General features: G+C 40.1%; 2 protein-coding genes across 4 annotated transcripts in view; both read left to right on the forward strand.

Annotated features, from left to right (window-relative positions):
• The first annotated feature begins 572 nt into the window (after positions 1 to 572).
• LOC118769181 (tumor necrosis factor receptor superfamily member 11B-like) lies at positions 573 to 2,574 on the forward strand. Its single transcript, XM_036516208.1, has 4 exons — positions 573 to 621; positions 861 to 1,242; positions 1,636 to 1,815; positions 2,264 to 2,574. The coding sequence occupies exons 1-4, from the start codon at positions 619 to 621 to the stop codon at positions 2,572 to 2,574; spliced, it is 876 nt and encodes a 291-aa protein (XP_036372101.1). The 5' UTR covers positions 573 to 618.
• Positions 2,575 to 7,277: 4,703 nt separating this feature from the next.
• LOC118796443 (F-actin-uncapping protein LRRC16A-like) overlaps positions 7,278 to 21,043 on the forward strand; it is a 65,425-nt gene continuing 51,659 nt past the window's right edge. For 2 of the 3 annotated variants that reach the window (XM_036555302.1, XM_036555301.1), the window contains exons 1-2: positions 7,278 to 7,527; positions 11,599 to 11,696. In XM_036555302.1, coding sequence (XP_036411195.1) covers positions 7,488 to 7,527; positions 11,599 to 11,696 — 138 coding nt within the window. In that variant the 5' untranslated portion in view covers positions 7,278 to 7,487. The remainder of the gene's footprint in view (positions 7,528 to 11,598; positions 11,697 to 21,043) is intronic. The other variant, XM_036555300.1, reaches the window with a different exon arrangement.

A 21,043-nucleotide genomic window follows, 5' to 3' on the forward strand; every position in this document is an offset into this window, starting at 1 on the left:
GGGCAAACTGGTGTTCTCATTTTAGGAGGCTATTTACTAAAAGTGAATAGTGTATGTAAATGCAGACAGCTATAAACTATTAATCTGATTATTGTTGGCATCAATGAGGTAGAAACTTATTTTCACATTTAGTCTACACTATGTACATCTACAGTAAATAGTCTAACAAATGTAAGCCATATCAATCTTTGTCTGCCCTAAACAAAAAGAAAATAGCTTTTTGTCAAGGTACTGTGTTACACACAACAGAGGCACAAAGACATTATTGCAACTATATCGTAGTTTCTTTAAGAATCAACCCCTCCCCATTCAATAAATAAATAAATAAATAAAAATAAGTAAGCCTATTGATGGCTTTTATAATGCGTTTACAACATGCATTTCAGATTAATTCAACAGAACTGCTTAACTGTATTCCTATGTAATCACCATCTCATAACAAAAACAAAAGTCTGCACTAAAATGACGGTATGCGAATTGTTGGCAGATTATCTTTCTCGGAAACGCCCTCAGTGATTTATAAGGCATTTCACCACGATGAAAACAACACGCTTCTTCAATTTCAGCAGGAGCTCAAATCTCACTACATCCCTAAACGGACCAAGATATATCTATACAATGGTGAGAGGATAACAGTATTTTTCGATTAACTGCATGTTTGCAGACTATGGTAATAAAATATTTGCAGCTGCAGATTTTGTGCATGCTTTTATAAAATGATGTCTTTCAAAAGAGGCACTGGCAAGTAAATTCTATGCTGTTTTGTATAACTATACCATAAGATTAAACTACATTACATAAAAAATATATTTTATTCTGAGAGTGCAAAACTGACTATCATCGTCATTGTGTCTTTCTAGTTGTTGTTTTCATTGTTGTTTTTGCTTGCTGGTCACACCCTTGCGGAAGTGGTTAACTCCAAGACCTACCAGCACCAAGACACAGTCACCGGTCGCGTTCTCACCTGTAATCGCTGTCCGCCGGGATCGTATAGGCGTGCGCACTGCACTGCTGACCAGCAAACAATATGTTCTCCTTGCCCGCCCAACTACTTCACCAAGTACTGGAACTACGTTTCCAAGTGCTTCTACTGCACCGTGTGTGGGGACGATCAGGTCGTAAGGACAGAGTGCTCTGCTTTTGACAACAGAGTTTGCGAGTGTAAAGAAGGTTACTACTGGAGTTCTCCCTTTTGTCACAAGCACACACAGTGTCCCGCAGGATACGCAGTTAAACAGAAAGGTAACATAACTGTTATCGGACTAGACGCTTTTAACTTGGAAGTGCACCTCGCTTCAATAGCTGTATTGCGTGGACTGTGCTACAACTGTGTTTATTGATGTCTGTATTTGTAGACAAATATTTATAGCTTTGTTTTCAGTAATGCTTTTAAGTAGAAATACTATTGAAGGTATAGTAGACATGGTATAGTAGATATTTCATATACTACGTAGATCACTGAAGAAATCTAAGTTTTACGCAAAAAAAAAATGTCTTCCTTATTTCACAATAGATTAAAAATAGCGTCTTTTCTGGTAAAACTACCGGCAACATCATGTCATTTGAGACCTCATAATATAGTTGCTATAAATGTAGCAACAGGTAGGCTACATTACTGTTCCAACTTTCTTACAGGAACTGCACTTCGAAATACTGAGTGCGAAAAGTGTCCCCATGGCTCTTACAACAACAATTCTGGACAGCAAACCTGCGTGAAGCATGCTGATTGTGCCTCTCGCGGGCTGCAGACGGTCCTTAGTGGGACTGGTTGGCACGACACCCTCTGCGCGTCTTGCAAAGAGCTCAGAACTGGAGGTGATGTAAAATTAAGTTTAGTTGGCTTTTTCTCACGTACCCAAGACTGCACAAAAGTCCGTGTTAGATGTAGTTTTAAAACTCAGTGTAAAGATCGTTATAAATTTTTGCAAGTTCACGTTCAAATTTCGGCTGCAGTCTTAGAACATTATGCACTGTTAAAGGTAGTTAAATGGGCTTCGTTTATAGCTGTTTTTTTTTTTTTTTTTAACCTTGCCTTACCTTGTTACTTTACGCTTCCAAAATGCAGGTACATGAATTGTGTATTATTGTTGTACACTCAGTATACAACTATTACATTTGAGAAATGATGGAATGAAAAATGTCTGTTTATCATTTCAGAGATTTTTGTTAAAGGATGGACTGTTTATTTGTGAAGTTGCTTTTAGGCGCACTTGGATTTCAAAGCGCTTGAGAAAGGATATTAATGTGAAACACACTCTTGCAGGTGGCATTGAGTTATTCAGAGGAATCCTTCCTGTCTTCTTTGCCCATGAGAGGATGATGCCAACGAGGTTGCGCAGGTTTGTGAACTTACTCCACCTGGGAAGGAGGAAACGGTTAAATGGTTCGGACAGCTGGGACAGTCTGCAGGGTTACATCAGCAAGTGGATCAGAGACGCGGATCATGGCAGGCTGAAGAAGCTACCCGAGACACTGAGGACCTCAGGACTCCACAATGCCGCAAATAAACTGGAGAGGAAACTCAGGAGAGTGGAGGATGTGCACCTCTGTCAAAATGACAGGGATTCCAGTTAATATCAAAAACTGAAGTTCAAAACAGATCTAGGAGGGGAATTTTCTGATAATCCCTATGCAAGTAACCAAACAAACCGGTCCCATCCATGACTAAAAACATCTTATTCAAGACTTACTTTCTGTGTCAGATGTTCACAGCCTCTCTCCCCTACCCGCTTTTATTTTCCCTGTTTATGATGTTCTAATGGGCGGTCAATAACCTGACCCAACCTGTGGCCAGGTGTCATCCCTTCATTGGACTCCAAGCCAAATGAAAGTACTGCTATACTCCAACCTTCATGCTTTGATTATATGGAATTTCATATTTACTGAATCATTTTACTTGTATTCTAGAAGTGTAATGACAAGCTGCAACATATTAGAACAATTTCTGCACTTGTACAAATCTCTGGCATAGCAAACATTGCTTAACTGCATCTTTGTAAGTGGACATGTGAAGGAGAGGCCTCACCTGTCCCCCAGGAACAGAAATGTTTTATTAATGTGTTGTGGTTTTATTAAAAGTCTTATAAATGTGTTTAAAGCATTTCATTCTATCAGCTTCATTTAAAACAGAATAATTGTAACAGTTTGATTGTAATTGTCTGTGCCTGTGCCTTGTCTTCTGCCTTAATTGGCAAAAGTTATAACTTTTGTTTTTATAGATACCGGTGTGGCTGGATAGCCAGGAGTTACTCATGAAAGAAAACACTTGGGCCTAGGCTGCACCCAGCTGGTTCCTTTGCTGGGTTTAAACAGATATTTACTTTTTGTAACTTTGCTCCTTATGTTTGTTGTTTTGTGAGAAGCATGATTCAGGAGATGAGCATACATATTAAAAAGGCCAATTGTGTACAGCTTTGCTGATAAATACTATGGTATTTCAGTTACACATTTTATGTGTAAGTTTCTGCTCAGTATGAACTGCACTGAATGAAGGATACACCTCAGAATAGCCAAACTGAGCATGTTTCATTCTTTTTCAAAGATTTTTCCCTTTTGAACAAGGACTACACTTTCACTTCACAAGGGCTGTGTTACCATGTATCAGACATCACTTTAGAAATGTGGTGCAATGCAGGGACATTTTTACCCATGTTGTTCCCTAGGTAGCTGGCTAGCCAGTTGTTTATTCACATAATAAAAACTTTCATCCATTAAGACTAAATATACCTATATTAAACTATTGTAAGTTTAAAGGTTACATTAGCAGATTTAACAATTAATGTTATTGCTTACCTTTGCTATAGTACATATGTATATTAAAAATGTCTTCTTCTCCTTTAATACCTGAGGACATGAGGTAGTGTGTGGTGACAAATGTACCTAGAATTCAAAGAGAACAAATGCAATACCTATGCATGTTTGAATTTCATGGCATCTGTGGAAATCAAACCTACTCACAGTAGAAGGAAATGGAGAGAGCTTCTTTGCTTCTCATGTTAAATGCGCAACAATGTCAGACCAGGCTAACAACACTTCCAGATCAGTGAGTGTGACACATAACACTATTCAAGCCCTACCCTGAGTTAACTTGTACAACCTGACTAGGCAAGGGAAGCCAAGTATGCTACCATGCATCAGTCACTAGAACACAGACTCCAAATTACATCACTATACTACACGTAAAATAAACATCAAGACGTAGCAGGTTTCAGGGAAAACAGGACTCACATCTACAGCCCTTTAAAACCACTAATGCTTAAACGGAAAAAATCTCTTGCATTATTCCCCCCTCTTCACCCAACTATTCGGCCATGTGGAAGTTATGCAGGAGCATAGGTGAGGCAAATACAATTCTCTGATCTCAATTCTCAAACGTACTCCAAAGCAGCTTTTTTATTCTGCAACTCCCACAGTACACTACACCAAAGTGGGTTCTAATGGGAGCATTGGAGAAACTCCATTGACATCACCTGACTAACTCACAGGCACCAAATGATGGGTGCTGACAGTGGTGTGACAAGGGCACCATGCCTGACTTCAAAACTAAACCTAATGGTGTAACTCATTCTGGCTCTTTAAGACAATACAGCCATGGAGGCTAGGTTTTCCTTGTTTCTTACCCTACTGTGAAAAATCTCAAAACATTTTTTCCTCTTACAGTCAATGCCATGTGAAATAAATCAAGGTGACTAGAGTCACTGACATGATGCTGGAGAGGTTGTCTTTGAGGGTGACATGGAAGTTCTTGGTAGAGTGGGTGAGTGCCAAAGTGGAACCACTGTAAATTCGAAGAAAATGGTTTGTCTTATCCTTGCATATCAACTACGTTACCCACAGGTCAGGTATGTGTTTCCTTTCTATCCATATGCCTTCACTTAACAATTATGTCAGAATGAGGTGGAGTGCAAGCCAACATGCCTTACAACCCTTCTTGTAATGCATGATATTGCTGTCATTTCCGAGAACTAGAGCTGAGAGGTAAAATCGCAATTGGGCAATTTTTCGAGAATCAGATATTTTGCAATCAGGTGGAATTTATCTGATTCTCAAATGAAGCATATTCTGATATTGGTTGTTATTACTGTAATGTATTCTTAATGTTTCTTCAGATAGTCAAAATGATGTTGGCAATATTCATCTTAATTTTAGATTAAAATCAGGAAAGACTGGAAGCCTGGAAAAGGAAATACTGTATGTAGCTAAATTCTAAATAGCTAAATTTGTGACTGACAAAATTTAAATGTCTTGTGTTAATGTTTATATATGGTTATTGCCATTTGGAATATCTACAATATTAAATTGTTAGTTTTGTTGTCAAGATTTTCATCACATACACCTACATCTTTCAGCTACAGTACTGGTAGCTGCTATGGCCATATATTCTGGTATAATAGGCTCTCCTCTGTATACTGTATAAAAGGATCCAGTTAAAAAAGACCATACAACAGAATAGCAATGAGTGCAATAATAATGAACTGAAAATAAGAGCCTCATGTTCACAGCAAGAAAGCAAGCGGAACATGATTAAGTAACAAGCATCATATCCCAAGTTGCCCTTGGTATTTGTTGTATTGGGAGACTGTATTGTACCCATGGTTCAGGTGACTGCGGAAGGCTTTGAACATACGGCCTGCTTCATGCTTCTTTCTTTTTGCTTCAAGAATTTTTTTTCTAAATTCCCTTGAGTTTTGAGTACACTGAAACTACTTTTCAATGTCCTGATAGAGTTCTGATTCTGCTTCCTCCATCTACAATCTAATGCGTTTTAGGAGTCTAGCTTTGACAATTGTATACAGTGGCTTTGAAATGTTTTCAGACCTCTTCATTTTTTGCAACTTTTTTGAGTCGGACTGAAGTCCCTCCAGCATCGTCTTGGCTGTATGCGTCAGGTTGCAATGTTTTCTGAAATATCACGTTTTATTTATTTCACGTTTGATTTACTCTGGGAGAGTATGCTGCTGGTCAGAGCACAACTTATACCCACTCCTGTGTGAAGGTGTCTAAAATATATGAAACTTTGCTGACATCTGTAGGTGATCTATTGTCAGTACATTGAACCTGAGTTCCAAATGCAGAAAACAAGGAAGGGACCAAGAGCCTTATGGGATACCACAACAGCACCAACCATAAAAAACTGGTCATATCAGAAAATGTTAATAATGAAAATGAGAGTTGGAGTCATGCAGAGTGAGCCAATGTTTAGATGTTTCCCTGAAATCTAGGTTGCACTCACTGAACAACGAGGACACCTCAGATGTACCAGTGAGCGAGACCCAGCTGTATGAAAACTTTCTGTCAGAGGTGAAGTAATGATGATACTTCAGGTGGAAGCAGACTCATTTAGACTTCCGGTTCCTCTTTGGAAAGCAGTGGATCCAGGACTCATTCAAACAACATCAGAAAGAACACATGGTCGCCATAAACCCAGCTGTCCCAGTGCACAAAGGTAGCTAAATAACACTACATTAGAATCATTTAGCAGATGCTCTTATCCAGAGTGACTTACATATGTTACAGTTTTATCCATTTATACAGCTGGGCATTTACCGAAGCAATTCTGGGTTAAGTACCTTACCCAAGGGCCGCAGTGGGGAATCAAACCAGCAACCTTTTGGTTATGAGCCCTGCTCCTTGTGCTAAACAGCTGCCCAGCGACCAATTTCATGCAGTCGGTGTAAGCCTCAATTTATACAACTGTAATACTATGTAGGCTGTAATTATTTTTCATTTTGAACAATTTAGAGTTTCAGAAATGTATTCTTCCAATGTACAGTTTTTTTTTTTTAAATTTGCATTTGGATGTGTATGGATGTGTGAAATAAAAAAAAAAATGAAATAATGATAATGATATTGATTATCATCGTCATTATCACTAAGACTAACAACAAGAAGAAAGGAAGAAAAAGGAGAAGGAGAATAAGAAAAAGAAGTTCCAATATTATTGATTATACGTGTATTATTATTTCTTTATTTTACACTAAATAAACAGCATGAAAATGTAAACTGTATCCTTTTCAGACACATTCACCATGGGATAGTACCGCTAGGTGTCACGTCTTCCCTGTTTCGCCTCCGGCCTCCAATGAAAGCCGTTTCAACGCGAGGAGGGGCAGCTCTTTTATCGCCTGGCTCGGGCGCTGTTGACTGAGGGTGTGTGATTCTTCCGGCGGCTGAATCTCGCGATGTGAACCAAGTATTTTCCACTTGCTTTTTAATAAGTGGATTCCTCTCTTCCTCTGGTTATTGCTCAATCTTCAAATTGTCCACTTCGGCTCTTCCTCAGGGAACTGAAAGTAGAGGGAGATGCACCGAGACAATTGCGGATACGTGGATTAGACACTACAGCGGGAAGGAAATATGTAAGCAAGCGTTTGGAACGACACCTGAAATTCTAGGAGAACCAGGATTTTCGTTTAATTTCTGGATTGTAATTATTTTTTTCTCGTTAACCTTTATTTGGACATTATCTTCGACACAGCTTTGCAAACATGAGCGAGGAAATGCAAGAAATACCAAGGGAACTGCTAGGTAAGATAACTGATCCTAGAGTCGCAACATTCTGCATTTGCGGGCTAATTGTTCATTGAGCTTTGTTTAATACCAATAACAGCCAATGTCCAGTGCGATCAAAACACCACTCGTAGCCTACTCATAAAATTGCAATACTAATGCCTGCTATTTACTTTAAATATCTAATTATTTCTAATGTCAGCATAGAACTCTATTTGATGTCACTTATATTCTTTGAGCGTCTGCCTTCTGAAAGTGGTCTGTACTGTTAAATTACACAAAGTAAATATTCAAATCTCTAACTGATCATCTCACATTAAAATCCACTCTGTTATAAAGGGTTACGGCGATTTAACTAAGTTATTCCAGAACACTATCCATCGCTATTGAAAACTGAAATGGGTTGAACTCCTTTTCTGTGACGCATGAAACTTTAATTTATGGATCACATCGATTAGATCACACTTCCTTTTGATTATTTTTGTACGATTTGTGTCGATTTTTCGAAGAGTCTGAGCTAATTTTCCGTTACATATGCATCCCTTATCTGTAAATTAGATTTGTTTCAAACGCTGTTTTAACTGTAAAGCATTTCAGCTACACACCTGTTTGTGCGTCGTCGCATAATTGGTGACATATGCCATCCTTTTTACCCACCTTGTGGAGGTAGAATCGTTCTGTGCTGTTTTCATCTTGCGCTCCTGCCGTACCTCCCTGTAGCATAAGTGGGGGCATGGGAGGACAATGACACCTCACATAGCGCGTATTGCATGCGTGCTGTGGCGAGTTCTGGACTACATGAGCACAATTCAGTTACGTTTCACGTACGAGGTGCATTTTACCCTCTCACTCCTTTGTATTCCTTCTGAGAACACTGTTTAAATCTGCTATTAGCAGAAGACCCATACGAGATATGTCATACTCGCTGAGATATGTTCTGCGCAATAACATTCCCATACAACGGTGTGTGTACTCGAGAATCTCGATTGAATCTGGTTTTCACAATGTTGTCACTAACATTGTTTAGGGAAAGCTCGTCTTGCTACATTCTTACCAGGTGGTCTACCGTTATCATCTGGCGTTGGTGGAATTCCATGGAACCACTTTTGTAAACTATAACGACGATTAACGATGTAATAAAAAATAGCCATTGCAACAAAACCTTATAATGAAAAAACGTGATCTATGAAAACAGTTGTGTTTCAAGTAGTGTTTAAATTGCAAAGTATGGCTAACCGTTACTTAAGTCAATGAGAGTAGAGATCCTCATATCGAGCCACCTCACCTTTTTTCGAGGTTATGGTCGTGTGTGAAACCTGAATTAGTTGTTACCCCATTTTGGGGCCGCTAGCTGTGCATAGAAATGGATGTTTTGTGGAGAATTGTGGTCATTCTTTTTTTTGCTCTTGGATTGGCTCTCTTCATTGTGGTCCTCTTCATTTCTTTTTGCGGTCAGACCATCAGACGTAGCATGCAGTATGTGGAGGACACAGTGCATTATTCCGCAGAGTCGTATGACAGCAGTGAAGGGCCTCTAAATGATGCCACTTTGGTGTAGCATAGCTATGTGAGCCCTCCAACATCAGAGACCCACTGCTGTTCTATATATACTGTGTAAAAGCAGGACATGAGAGATTTCTCAGTTGCCAGTGCCTAAGTGGTTCTACTTCTCTCTCATCTAGAGGCTGATTTTGAATCTGGATAACAGGTTTTTCCTCTGATGTAATAATGACTGTAGTGAAATAATTGAGCAGTAAAAGCCTCCTCTTGCTCTCAAACGCTGCAGATGGCCACTACTTGTAGTGGTAGCGCAGGTGTAAGAAGACCAAGAGCGGAACAGGGACTTTATGTTAGACTGAAAGTGGAAATGGTCGTCACGCGGGCTCTAATTGTACGTGCAACAATAAGCAATTGGCAGCACGCTGCTTGCAGTGGATGAGGGAGGGAAAGCCACTGCGTTGCCTTGGTGGCAGCCTCCAGTGTGACACACACACACACTGAGATGGCCATTGTTCCCTCTGAGACTGGAGGACATGTCCATGGCTGTCACCTGGTCTGTTGTATGGGAAGGAGAGCTAAGAGCCGCTCAGTGTTCACAACATCCCCCCTCTGTTCCTCTGTAATGGGGAAGAATTCTCACTTAGGATTGTCTTAATCTGTTGCAGTGTGGCACTGTTCTGTAGTGGGAAACAGCTGTGGTAGGCACTCTGTCATGCTTTAGATAATTGTACCAGAAGTACTGTGTTTTTCCATTAATGGAACTCGGAGTAGAAGCTGTTGAACACCCACTGTCATGTCAGTTTGGTACATGTGAGGACAATGGTATCCTCACTGATTTAGGCCCAGTTTCAATATATCTGCAGTGCATGTTGCCTTTAACATTGAGTGCTTCATGTATAAAAACATTTTTTAAGCTTCATACACATGTCATGAGTTAAGTACTCTTACATGATCTAAACATATTTTGTAAGATATTATATTTGCTTAAATCATTAAAGTTAACGCTTGCTTAAATTCGCTGCTCAAATGTACTGACAAAGGGCATGTGCTTAGATTCATTCTGATTTATGTGTTACACGTGGGTAATAAGTCACAATGGCTTATCTCTCTATTTAGTTCTGAGAAGTGTATTTCTCTTACTGTGGCATATTTAAATTCTTTCCCTGAGAGGAAGTTGTGATTGTTTAACAGTAAACAAATGTTGCAAAAAAAAAAGAGTTGCAAGCAGCCAGTCGGTGATGTCATTGAGTCATTTTTGCATTGGGCATATTGTGCCAAGTTTCCCAGAAGAGCAGGCTCCAAAATGAAGGCTGCTGCTTAAAAACAGACATGACCCAGTTCTTCCATAAGCCAATTTTCATCGCTGGATAAAGGTTCCCCAAAAGTGTGAAAAATCAATTTTAACAGCGGAAACTGAGATAAATATGGTCAAAAACCATGTCGTCAACAGTAAGAAGGCTCTGCTCTCAGCCTATGAAATTAAGTCCTATATTTGCAAGAGGGAAAATAATGCTACACAAATACTGTTTCGTCCATTTGGAACTAATGAACATAGAATAAACCAATACAGACAAAGATAACACCATCTGGAAAATGTGTGTGAAATGTATTATATTTTAAGCAAAGTGTCATTAGTTGTTATGAAAAGGGTAAGAATTATCAGGAAATGTGAAACTTGTACTCATAACAATGTAGTGTTTTGTTTTTAATTGTTCAAACAAGATTATTCCCCAGTCCCATTAAATGTTTGCTATGAAATGCCTACAGAAATCTTTTCTTTTCCTTGTACTACAGCCATGCTGTTCATTGATTGCACAAAAGGCATCCTTTGTTAGCTGGCTTACTGTGACAGTGGAGCACTGTTCATAAACACAAATTGCCATCAAAATTGGGACGTGCTTTGGAGGGTTTTGAAAATATTTGAAATATTGACTGTAACATACACATAAACAAAACATTCATCAGACATTTGCCCTTCCACATGGGGGTATTTAGAAAAAAAAAATTAAGAACCATGCTTTTTATCTTGAAATCTGCTTTAATTTTGCGGTTATATAGCATTACACCTAGAGCGATCATTCTCCAGAAGTACATCTAGGTCAAATCGTATCAGAAATTTTTGAAATGGTCTCTTTGAAAGATGGATTGATGGTAGTAGCCCTTTGATAGACCGCGTTCTTATCGAGGGGCGTGCATGTTGTGCCACAGGAATCTTGACCCTATGAATCACCCTTCTTGTGCTTGGCTCCTTATAGAAGATAACTCCCGTATGGGGGAGAGTCTGCCCCCTCCCCCACCATCCTCCCAAGAACACAAATGCAATGTTTCTATATGGATTCCGATTCAAATAAAGGCAAAAAATTTGTCAAAATCCCTACTGTTTCAGTTTGCAAAATCAGTGCACACAATGAATGTACGGTGCAGATAGGAATGATTTTTTTTTTGTTTGTTTGTTTTGGAAATGCATCAATACCGCCCACACAGATTTTTTTGGTGAAATTTTGGTTTACAGAGTGACAGCATGGATTGGCCAGCCCATCTCCAATAGATTTATCGACCACATTTTCTTTGCTTATTTTTAACCCCTAGAAAGCATAAAGGATGCTGTGGGGAGGAAGATCAAGCTTTCCCTGAGGAAGAGAGTGAAACTGGAAGTCAAAGGCGACAAGGTGGAAAACAAAATCCTGGTAAGTCCCTAAGCTCCTAGTCTACTCCCCCACACTCTTTGTTAGACAGGGGCTGATTAATCACAGTCTGGACTTAAACACATTGACTTATTCACAGAAATGCTCATGCTGGAATCTACCCGGAACAAAAAATGTGTTTTAATCATCTCTAGATTTGCCATTACGTGCGGGGTGCTCTCTGTGTGTCTGTCTCAGTGTTGGGAGTAACTGCTGGAATCGTTAAAGCTTTGTTTCTGTGAAATGTAAGGGTATATGATTAGGCATGCATTGCATACTGACACTGAAATTAAAGAGGCAATGGATGCTGAAGTTGAGGTTTTGTCAGAAATTAGTGGAGATGATTGCATAATAACTCTTATAATTCCCAGTAAATGAAAAAGATTTTTTCATTCCACTTGAGGAGAGTCCATTTGTTCTGTAGAATGAAAAAGTAGAATGTGTGCCTCACTGTAAGCATTTTATAGCTTTGTACAAAGTTCTGAAGAAGGACCTGAAGGTTAATTTTATTCTACTGAATTTCTTACATTAGCTAGTAAAGACAGGGTTTACTAAATGATTGATTTTGTTAAATATGCATAATTTACTGTGTGCGATGAGAAGGCATCCTGAAGATGGTGATTTTTCCCAGAGACTTACTTTCAGTCTTTGCTCAGCTAATTGTGATTAGGTTTAAGCGATATGATTTGACAGAGATACACAGAAAAAGTACTCTGGTTCTCAACATCTGAATTCGTTGTGCATTTTTTCATATTAGTGTTTGTTTTGTATCCACCCAACTGAAGTGTTGCTTCTGCGTGGCTTTAGTTAAGAAAAAGGGAGAGATCTTTGATTACTGAAAGAGAAACTCTGGCAAAAATCTGGGGGTTGCATTTGATAGATTGCTGACACTTACCAGAAGAAACATTCTCAAGATATTTCCATAATGTAGCAATATTGCCACGTGCCGTGTGTTAATGTTTCCACACACATTAGCTATGCTGTTTGTATCACTTGTGTAATGTGCTGGGAGGTGTGGGTGAGTTGCTGAAATGTGCAATATTGTGGTGGGAGCGGAAGACTATGTGAACCCCCAAATGGGTGTGGAGCTACCATGTGCTTTCCATCACTAAGAACTGTGAAGGTTTCAACAGACTTCGTTTTCCACAGCAAAACATGATGATTGGTCCAAATGAATGAGTCACTGATAACACGTGATAGCGCTGCCTTACTCTCCTCTCATTAGTAGAGCGGCAAGAGTCAGCATTGTTGTGGTGTTATGAGGTATTACATTAGCTGTAAGGAAGGGAAGTTTGAAAGAATTAGAAGTGAAACTTTGTGCCAAAAAAAAGGATTCACATACATGTGCTCTCATACCTTTGCATGCTAACCATGACAGACACAGAGGTATGCTGTGGTGTATTGATATCTCTTTGCTGTGTAATGCCCTTGGTGTGTGTCTCATTGTATTTGACCGTGTGGGTGCACGTGTGTGTGTCTGTGTGTGTGTGTGTGTGCGTGTATGTGTGTGTCTGTGTTATGTGTGTGTGTCTGTGAGTGGGATGGTAAGGACTTTATTCTGGACTTAGGTGCTTTGACAAGATTCCAAGCATGTGAATAAGATTTACTTTACTTGATACATCTGGCTTGGAAATCTTTTCCATTTATCCCCCAAACCACATGATTAGAACACACAGCTTTTTTAGTTTCCCTTTTTCAAGCTGCTGAAACTGTCTGTCCTGAAGATAAAATGCTACATCATCTCTTGCTCTTCATGACTTTCCTGTCCCTCACTTGGGGTCAAATTAATATAAATGCAAATGCCACCATGTTTTTACATTACTCATTGAAGAGAAACATATGCCGGGGAACCCTTCCAGAGCTAACCCAAATTATCCAAATCCGTCTACAGGAAAATGAACACAGGCAAATCTCCACAGCATGCCACTGTGATTGAAGCTCCGCATTCTAACTGTAGCTCCACTTGCTAGGGCTTGTTTGAGGACACCTTACACTGTTGTAATAGTTTCACAGAATAACAAGTCAGAGGTATTTTTCCTCAACTAGTCATATTTCAGGGCTTTCTTGGACTGTTTTTATCATATTGCTCACTGTTGGGTGTTTGAATTGTTACATTGGTACATTTGCTGAGTGTACTCACTGGCCACTGATAAACATTGTCTCTGATGCTTGAAATGTGTGCTAAGGCCTTCACCCAGACCTTCAGATCCCCAAAGAAATGATGTACTATCCAAGCTGGCAGTCAATACTTTCACTTAAAAGTTGTGGCCCAGCATAGTTGAACTGAAAATTCCATTACCTGAACTCTATAGGACTTTCACAGACAGTGAGTATATTAAGAGCTTCATGTCTGACATTGTTGAACAGTTGTTTGACAAATTCCCTAACCTACACAACATCCTGAAGCACATCAACAAAATGCCATTGGCTGCTAAAATGTGTTACCATTGAACGGTCAAAACAGCTGGATAGATTGATCAAGAAGCACTTTGTGCACAGTTGTGAGGAGAGGGACTTCACAAAATGTAGTTAGAGAGGTTTTGAACTGGGTTTTAACTTGGCCATAAACCATCATCAATTCAGGTTCCTGGTGGAGAAGCTGCTAGTATCAAGGACTGCTAATGCACAGAAATGTATTTGCCTGTCTCTCAGGTAAAGTGTTTCTTCTCTTCCTGCCTTGGTTAAAGGAGGTAAGGACATTCTTTGAAATGAAAGGTATGACACACCTTTGTGTGCCGTCTGAAATTCCACAGCCTTGTGGAGATAACATGCTATTTTAACCAGCTGAATGTAACACTTCAAGGCAAAGGAAATACCATCTTGTTTCTCCAGCATATGGTGTCTGCAGCTGAACCCAAACTGCAGGTATTAATTGGGGCCGTTGAGAATGGCAAGCTGGCTCATATTGAGACATTGCGTGCATTCCAAGACATTTGGTAGGTGAAGGAACCAAGTAGCAATCTCTGTCTGTTGCTCCGATCTGCTGATGTCATTCAAGTAACAGTTTGTCGAAACATTCAGGGAGAAGTATTTGTTAAAATTCATGATTTGTCGTCATGAAAGCTGTGTGGAAAAACTGGACTTGATGGTGAGCACATGAGGGCCGGCTCATTCTGCAAACTTGGAATGAACCTGCAGTGACTGACAGCAGTGCAGCATGCCAGTCCTGCTGTGTTGACAATGTTTGGCTCAGTCTATACATGCAAACAGGCCATTTCCAACTTCAGTCGCATGGAGAACAGCCTCTGCTCAGAACTGACAGGAGAAAGTTTGAATGCTTTCACAAAGCTCAGCCTAATGAGCTATGAGCCTGACTTCAAACATATCAGTAAAACAGTGCAGGAGTATTTCCAATAGACCTGTAAGTACACCAAGGTTATCATCATTGTTGTTATTACTTGAACCGTCTTCTTTAGTGTAATTCAATGCATTATCTTTGTTTAAAATTTCTGTTGGCTCTGTGGGTGTTGTGTCAATTTTTTGGTTCATTTCATTCTTCTGCAGTAAAAGGTTGCTGACCCCTGCCTTAGTTCAACTAGCCTATAGTTAAAATATTTACTGGGACTCCTTAATTGGACCAGGGAGGAATGTAGAGTGCATGGTATCCCTGGTAACAATAGGCCACTACAAACCCCATTATAGGGTTCAGTAAATATGTGTTGTCTATTGTCCTTTTTGTGAATGGCATTAGTCACCATTTATGCCATTTTACAAGTATCAAATCTGATGGTGCCTTGTAAGAAAATGTGCTGTAATTATGCTCTCTGTTGAGGCTGCATTCCAACACTACATTTATTCTACACTTCATGTGCCTTCATTACTCAGCACATAACTCTACTATTAGTCTCTAGTGTTTGTGATTTCAGAAAATGATTATGCAGGAAAGGCTTTAGACAAATGCAGATAATGTCATGAATCATGTACTTGAGGAACACTGCCTGGTTTTTGGCATTTAATTATTCCTAATAACATGCAGTTTGTAATAATTTTTTCTTCCCTCAAAACATTTATAGGACAGAAAAACTGAGTTCTGAAAGGAGAGAGGCTGTACTGTTTGTGTGCAAAAGATGTGAGTGTTGATTTGAGCAGACCTGAACACTCCCTTGGAACTGGTTTCAGGTTACCTCAATCTGTGCAGGAATCCAGGCCCTCAGGACAGAAGAAATACCATAACATCTGAAGGCAGACTGATATTTCTGCGTTTCTTGCGATTCTTGTTTTTTTTTTTTTAATGCCACCTTTGTTTTTCATACACCCTGCAGAGGAAACATGTCATAACATGCAGACTCAAACAGGCAGACCTTAGCAATATTGTACATATGTGTTTTCCTTCACTTCTGAGAATTGAAAGTAAATATTGTGCGGATGACTCGAAGGAAATGGTCCTGGCTGTGCTTGAAGTTGAGGCTGGCATGTTTCCCTCCGCGCACATTTGTGGCATTTGAAGTAATAGAGAGAAAGACAGTTTAATAGGAGTGCTCTATCATGGAAATCCCCACAGAATGTACCAGGCAGGCTGTGATTTGCAGTGATTTTACTCTCTCAGGTGAACTGAGGGCAGAGCAGAGTTAGTCTCAGAGCTAACCCAGAAAGAGCAGGCTCAGAGGTGTTCGATTTAGCTAGAATTGCCTGAATTTATCGTCTAAGCCCAAATAGTTTTGGGGTAATTGGCAGAACTATTACCAGCAATGCCACCGCCATGGTCAGAATAAGGTCTGCAGCTGTGCTGACAAGCCTACCTTGGGCCTACCACACTGGAGATATATGAAAGCGGGGAAAGCACAGCGTGGAGGCACAACCACATGTAGATACAAGTGAACTCATCTTGTGGAAATAGGACTGTACAGGCCAGACGTGTTTGTGTGGGGACCTGCAGAGCAGGCAAGTGGATGGAATGCCTTGCCGGGATCTTGCAGCCTTTCATTAGACGCTCAGCACAGGATGCATTCCACAGCAAAAAGAACCACATTCCTGCTGCCTCTTACAACAATATCATTGCCTCAGGGCCTGCCTATCTCTATACACTGTCACCACTCTGTTATTTCACTCGTGGTATTTCTTATCTGAAATTTGGGAGGGGGACAGCAGTCTTTCATGGTGTGTCTTTTGGATTCGAATGAGGTGGTGTGCACCCCTTATTTTACCAGCCAGCATATCGTCCATAAGAGCATCGTGTGTTGTGAGGAACTAGGAGGAACTAGAGGGAAGGCGAGATATGAGCACTGCAGGATAGGGCTCGTTCTGTTGCGAGTGTCTGCATGTCTCCAAACGCACGTACCCTCGCAAGATTGTGCTTTGCTCAGGTTTGGAGCCTCAGTGCAGGATAAGCATCCCGAAAAGCTCCGTCACATTTTCCCAACAGCATGGGAGACCAGCTGTGAACAGTTGTGTTTGTTTTTCCTTTATTGTGTTTTAGCGTTCCCTCTCTGTGAGGAAAAGACATTTCAGATTTAGGTTTTGGCTCCAAAAACAGAGTTTAGTTTGCTCTGCTTCTCCTGAGACTCGCTGACAAACAAATCACCCAATATAGGCAAAAAGGGTGTGGACATCTGGGTTAGTTTATCTCTCCCCTCTCTCTCTTTCTCTCACTAAGGCAGGTAATAATTGACTAATTTGTTGTACTTGTATTGTTTGCACAGCTCAGAGAGCAGCATTTAATTCATTTCTGTGTTGTGGATTTCTCCTCTGCATCTGTCCAGAGAATTTATGGAAATCCCTGTTACTGTTAAGCAATTAGACTGTTTTTGGCTGCTAAATGAACAGATGGCAAAATGGTTTATTTTTCCTGTTACTTCTAAGCATGCTGTAATTTTTTTTAATGTTACCACTTTTTTGCACTCTCAGCTCACTGCCTAAAAATCAGAATTAGTATCATTGTGATTTGGCATTGGATATCTGTGTGGTGTATCGAATTTATCCCTCTGCAGTTGCTCACGGATGTTTATCTGAAATGAACACATTTTCCCTCTCAGACTGGAAAAAATCATGTTGCACTGTCCCACGAACCGGGTGAAACAGTTCCTCATGTTTTTATGGAAACATTACATTCAGTCTCTGGGCACTGGCCTTCCTGTTTGGATTGCCACAGCGATTGAATCATTGCCTTTTGGCTCGAGCGTGTGTTTGTAGAAGGGGAAACGCCTGCTGAATAAAAACCAGACTTATTTCCTCCTAAGTACCGTGACCATTAATCAGCCAAGCGGCTTCTCAGAAGTAACCTGTGGACCTTCCCCCCCCCCCGAACTGTTCTGCGCTGAAGACTGCATGTGAGGAGCCAGGAGACAGAATTATAATGTAGCCTGCACCTTACACCCTCAGTGTTTCTCTTAGTAAGGAAGAATATCAGCCTAATTGAAACACGCTGCTCGTGTAAGTTGAGGAGAGGGACAAAACGGATGACTGGTGCAGCTGCTGCAGCTTTTCCATGCACCTGCTCCACATGTAGTGTGTGTGTGTGTTGCATGACATCATTTGCTTTGTCACATTGTCAGAGGCGTGACAGAGAAAAATGATGTGTAGGTGTTAAAGTTCACCTATGCCTGTTCCCTGAAATACGGCCAGCGGTTTACTTTACAGTTGCACTGTGTGTTTGCAGCCCTATACCTAAGTGGAAGCATCGGTAAGGATTTAGGAAAGAATATTAGTCACACACCAGTCACGTGACCTTGTGAAACAAGTTGACAAATGTTTTATTTGGCTGAGCAAACACTTTTCCTGGCTTTCATTTTTGTCACAGAGCAAAATTTCAGTGTGCTCCTCTAGTACTTGCTGTTTATTTTATGTGTAGTATTGTGTTTGGATTCTGTGATCTAGTGACTGGAGTATGGTAGTATACTTGGCTTCACTTGTGTAGTGAGAATGGACAAGTTAACTTGGGGTAGGGCTTGAACAGTATTATGCTAACACTGGTCTGGGAGAGTTGTTAGCCTGGTCCGACATTGTTGCTCATTCAGCTTGAATGGATACACTTGTGTTCTATTGTGCTGAAAGTCACTCATAGACCTATAAGAATGTAATGTAATGGTAGTAAGTCAGTTCCACTATTTTATGCTAGTACCATATATCATAAATAGCTATATCAGCTATTTGCAATCCAATGTTTTTGTACTTCCCAGTGGAAGTTATTGTAATACTGACTCTCCACCCTTTGATCTTTCACTAAACAAATCATGCATAGTGCAAGTCCTCTCTGAATTCCATTGTCTCGTTTTCCTGGATTTTGTCTATACTGTAAGCTCAGTGCTCAAAACTCTAATGCAGTGTAATCAGCATAAATTATGCAAAGTGTCAGTTCTTCAGAAGTGGGCACCCTCTACAGTAATACTGTCATCCTTTTGCTATTCCAGTCAGCTCTACAGAGGAATGCACACTTGCCATCCACACCATAATCATTCTTGTTATCTAGCTAAATGACATTGTTAAACTGAATTTCCTTTGTGTCAGTAATGTATCTGTAGTTCAGGTCTTGTACTGTATCAGCAGCTCAACAATTATTCTAAGCCTCAGCTATAAAGAATGAACACATTTTGAACTCATTTGCTCATTTTATTCTTTTTTTCTACTTCAGGTGTTAATTGAATGGATGACTATAATGATTCATTTGATCAGCCAAAGCCTACATCCTCTTTTCTGGGTGTGGACTTGAGTTAATTAATTTTGTACTCCAGTTAGGATTGCCACATTAGAAATATGAAAAGTCATTTGTTACATCTTTTCTCTTTTCTCACACTCAAATAGGAATGTGTAATTGTATAATCAAAATGATTAACTGGACCAAATTAGACTTGATTTCCTAATATCTAAAAATATGACCTACTTTACAAATATCAGTTGTGTGGCAACCCATAGTATTTCTGGGTATCCTGGCCTTTCCTGGAGAATTGCACCTCTCCTTGGTATGCTCACAGCGTATTTGCTCTGCTTCTCTTGACTTGACAGTGGCAAGAAATCTTAAGATCTACTGCTCGGAGTTTGTACATTTTTTGCTGTGTGTTCATTCACCCCCAAAAACCTATCCAGGATCAGCTTACTCAGCCATCATCCTGACCCCAAGCACAATGTGAAAACAGCAGAATCTGATCCAGGGTCAGTGCTGGGGGGCAGAATCGATCTACAGTGTTATAACTCTTGCTGCCCTGGGTCCTAGTGCCCCCACAGTGGGCAGCCTATCAGACCCCATCTCCTGTTACAATCACACAACAGATTCTTTGGCTTGATTCTCAAATATTATGTACGATATGTCACCATGGTTAAAGGACATATTTTAATGCTGCAAACAGTGATTGAGAAATCACAGTGCTGTTTGTAGAGATCCCATAACCTGTGTAGGGCATGCTATTTTCAAAAACAACAAAAATGTGTCCAAACATGTTATGATTTGTTGTATTTAAATAAAGGAAAGAAAGGATTGCGTATACCCTAACTCTAAGCATTTTCTTTGTATGTCTTGCTCCTTTAATTCATGGTGGCACAGAATGTTGCCTTTCACATAGGAATAATTGGGACTTGTTGAAATGTCCCTCCCCCACACCCCATTGTGTGTGCTCTCTGGGATAGTGTTACAGCATTCTGGAAAAGGAGTGATTAATAAGAACCAAGCCTGCACCCTGTGCCCATTGAGTTGCCAGCACTTATTAACTCCCATTCATCTCCTCCAATGACATCGCCTCCAATCCTGCCTTCTGGGAATTATACCCGGCAAACTTACACCATTGGCCCAGTCCTGCTTTCCACAGGCAGCTAACTGGGCTCCTTTGTTTAGCTGTGATTGACCTTGACAATGCCAGTAAATGATTATGATTTGAAAATAAATACTTCTATTTTGACCCCTCATCTAAAAGCTGCCGAGGATAAATTTATGTGGGGATGCTTTTTGCTCGGAAGAAACTAATTCATCCATAGTCCATGCTGGATTTTAAGTGAGCGTGAAGTTTTCATTTACTTAGTGACTGTAGTTTGTCAGTCACTAAATAAGTGTCAGTCGCTGAACCAGTTGCATGCAGTAAAAATAAAAAGGAGCAATATCTCATGTATTTGTGATATTTTGATGTATTACCCATTTTTTTTAAAACATTCCATATGTTAAATTGGTGTGACAGGCTACCTCCAAGAAATGCCATCCCTTGCTGTGGATACTATGTAATTTGTGTTATATCAGCTATTTGCAATCCAATGTTTTTGTACTTCCCAGTGGAAGTTCATAGAAGTAAACCTGTTACTGTTTGATGGCTCCCACACAGTCTCATTTCCAAACCCATGGCTGATGAGGGGTTTAAATATTGTTTTTCCGAGAGCGGTTTAATTAATTCCACTATGTATTCATGAGGCGATCGTTAAACATCTGAACAATC

This window comes from Megalops cyprinoides, chromosome 21 (genome assembly GCF_013368585.1).
Source record: "Megalops cyprinoides isolate fMegCyp1 chromosome 21, fMegCyp1.pri, whole genome shotgun sequence".
Classification (NCBI taxonomy): domain Eukaryota; kingdom Metazoa; phylum Chordata; class Actinopteri; order Elopiformes; family Megalopidae; genus Megalops; species Megalops cyprinoides.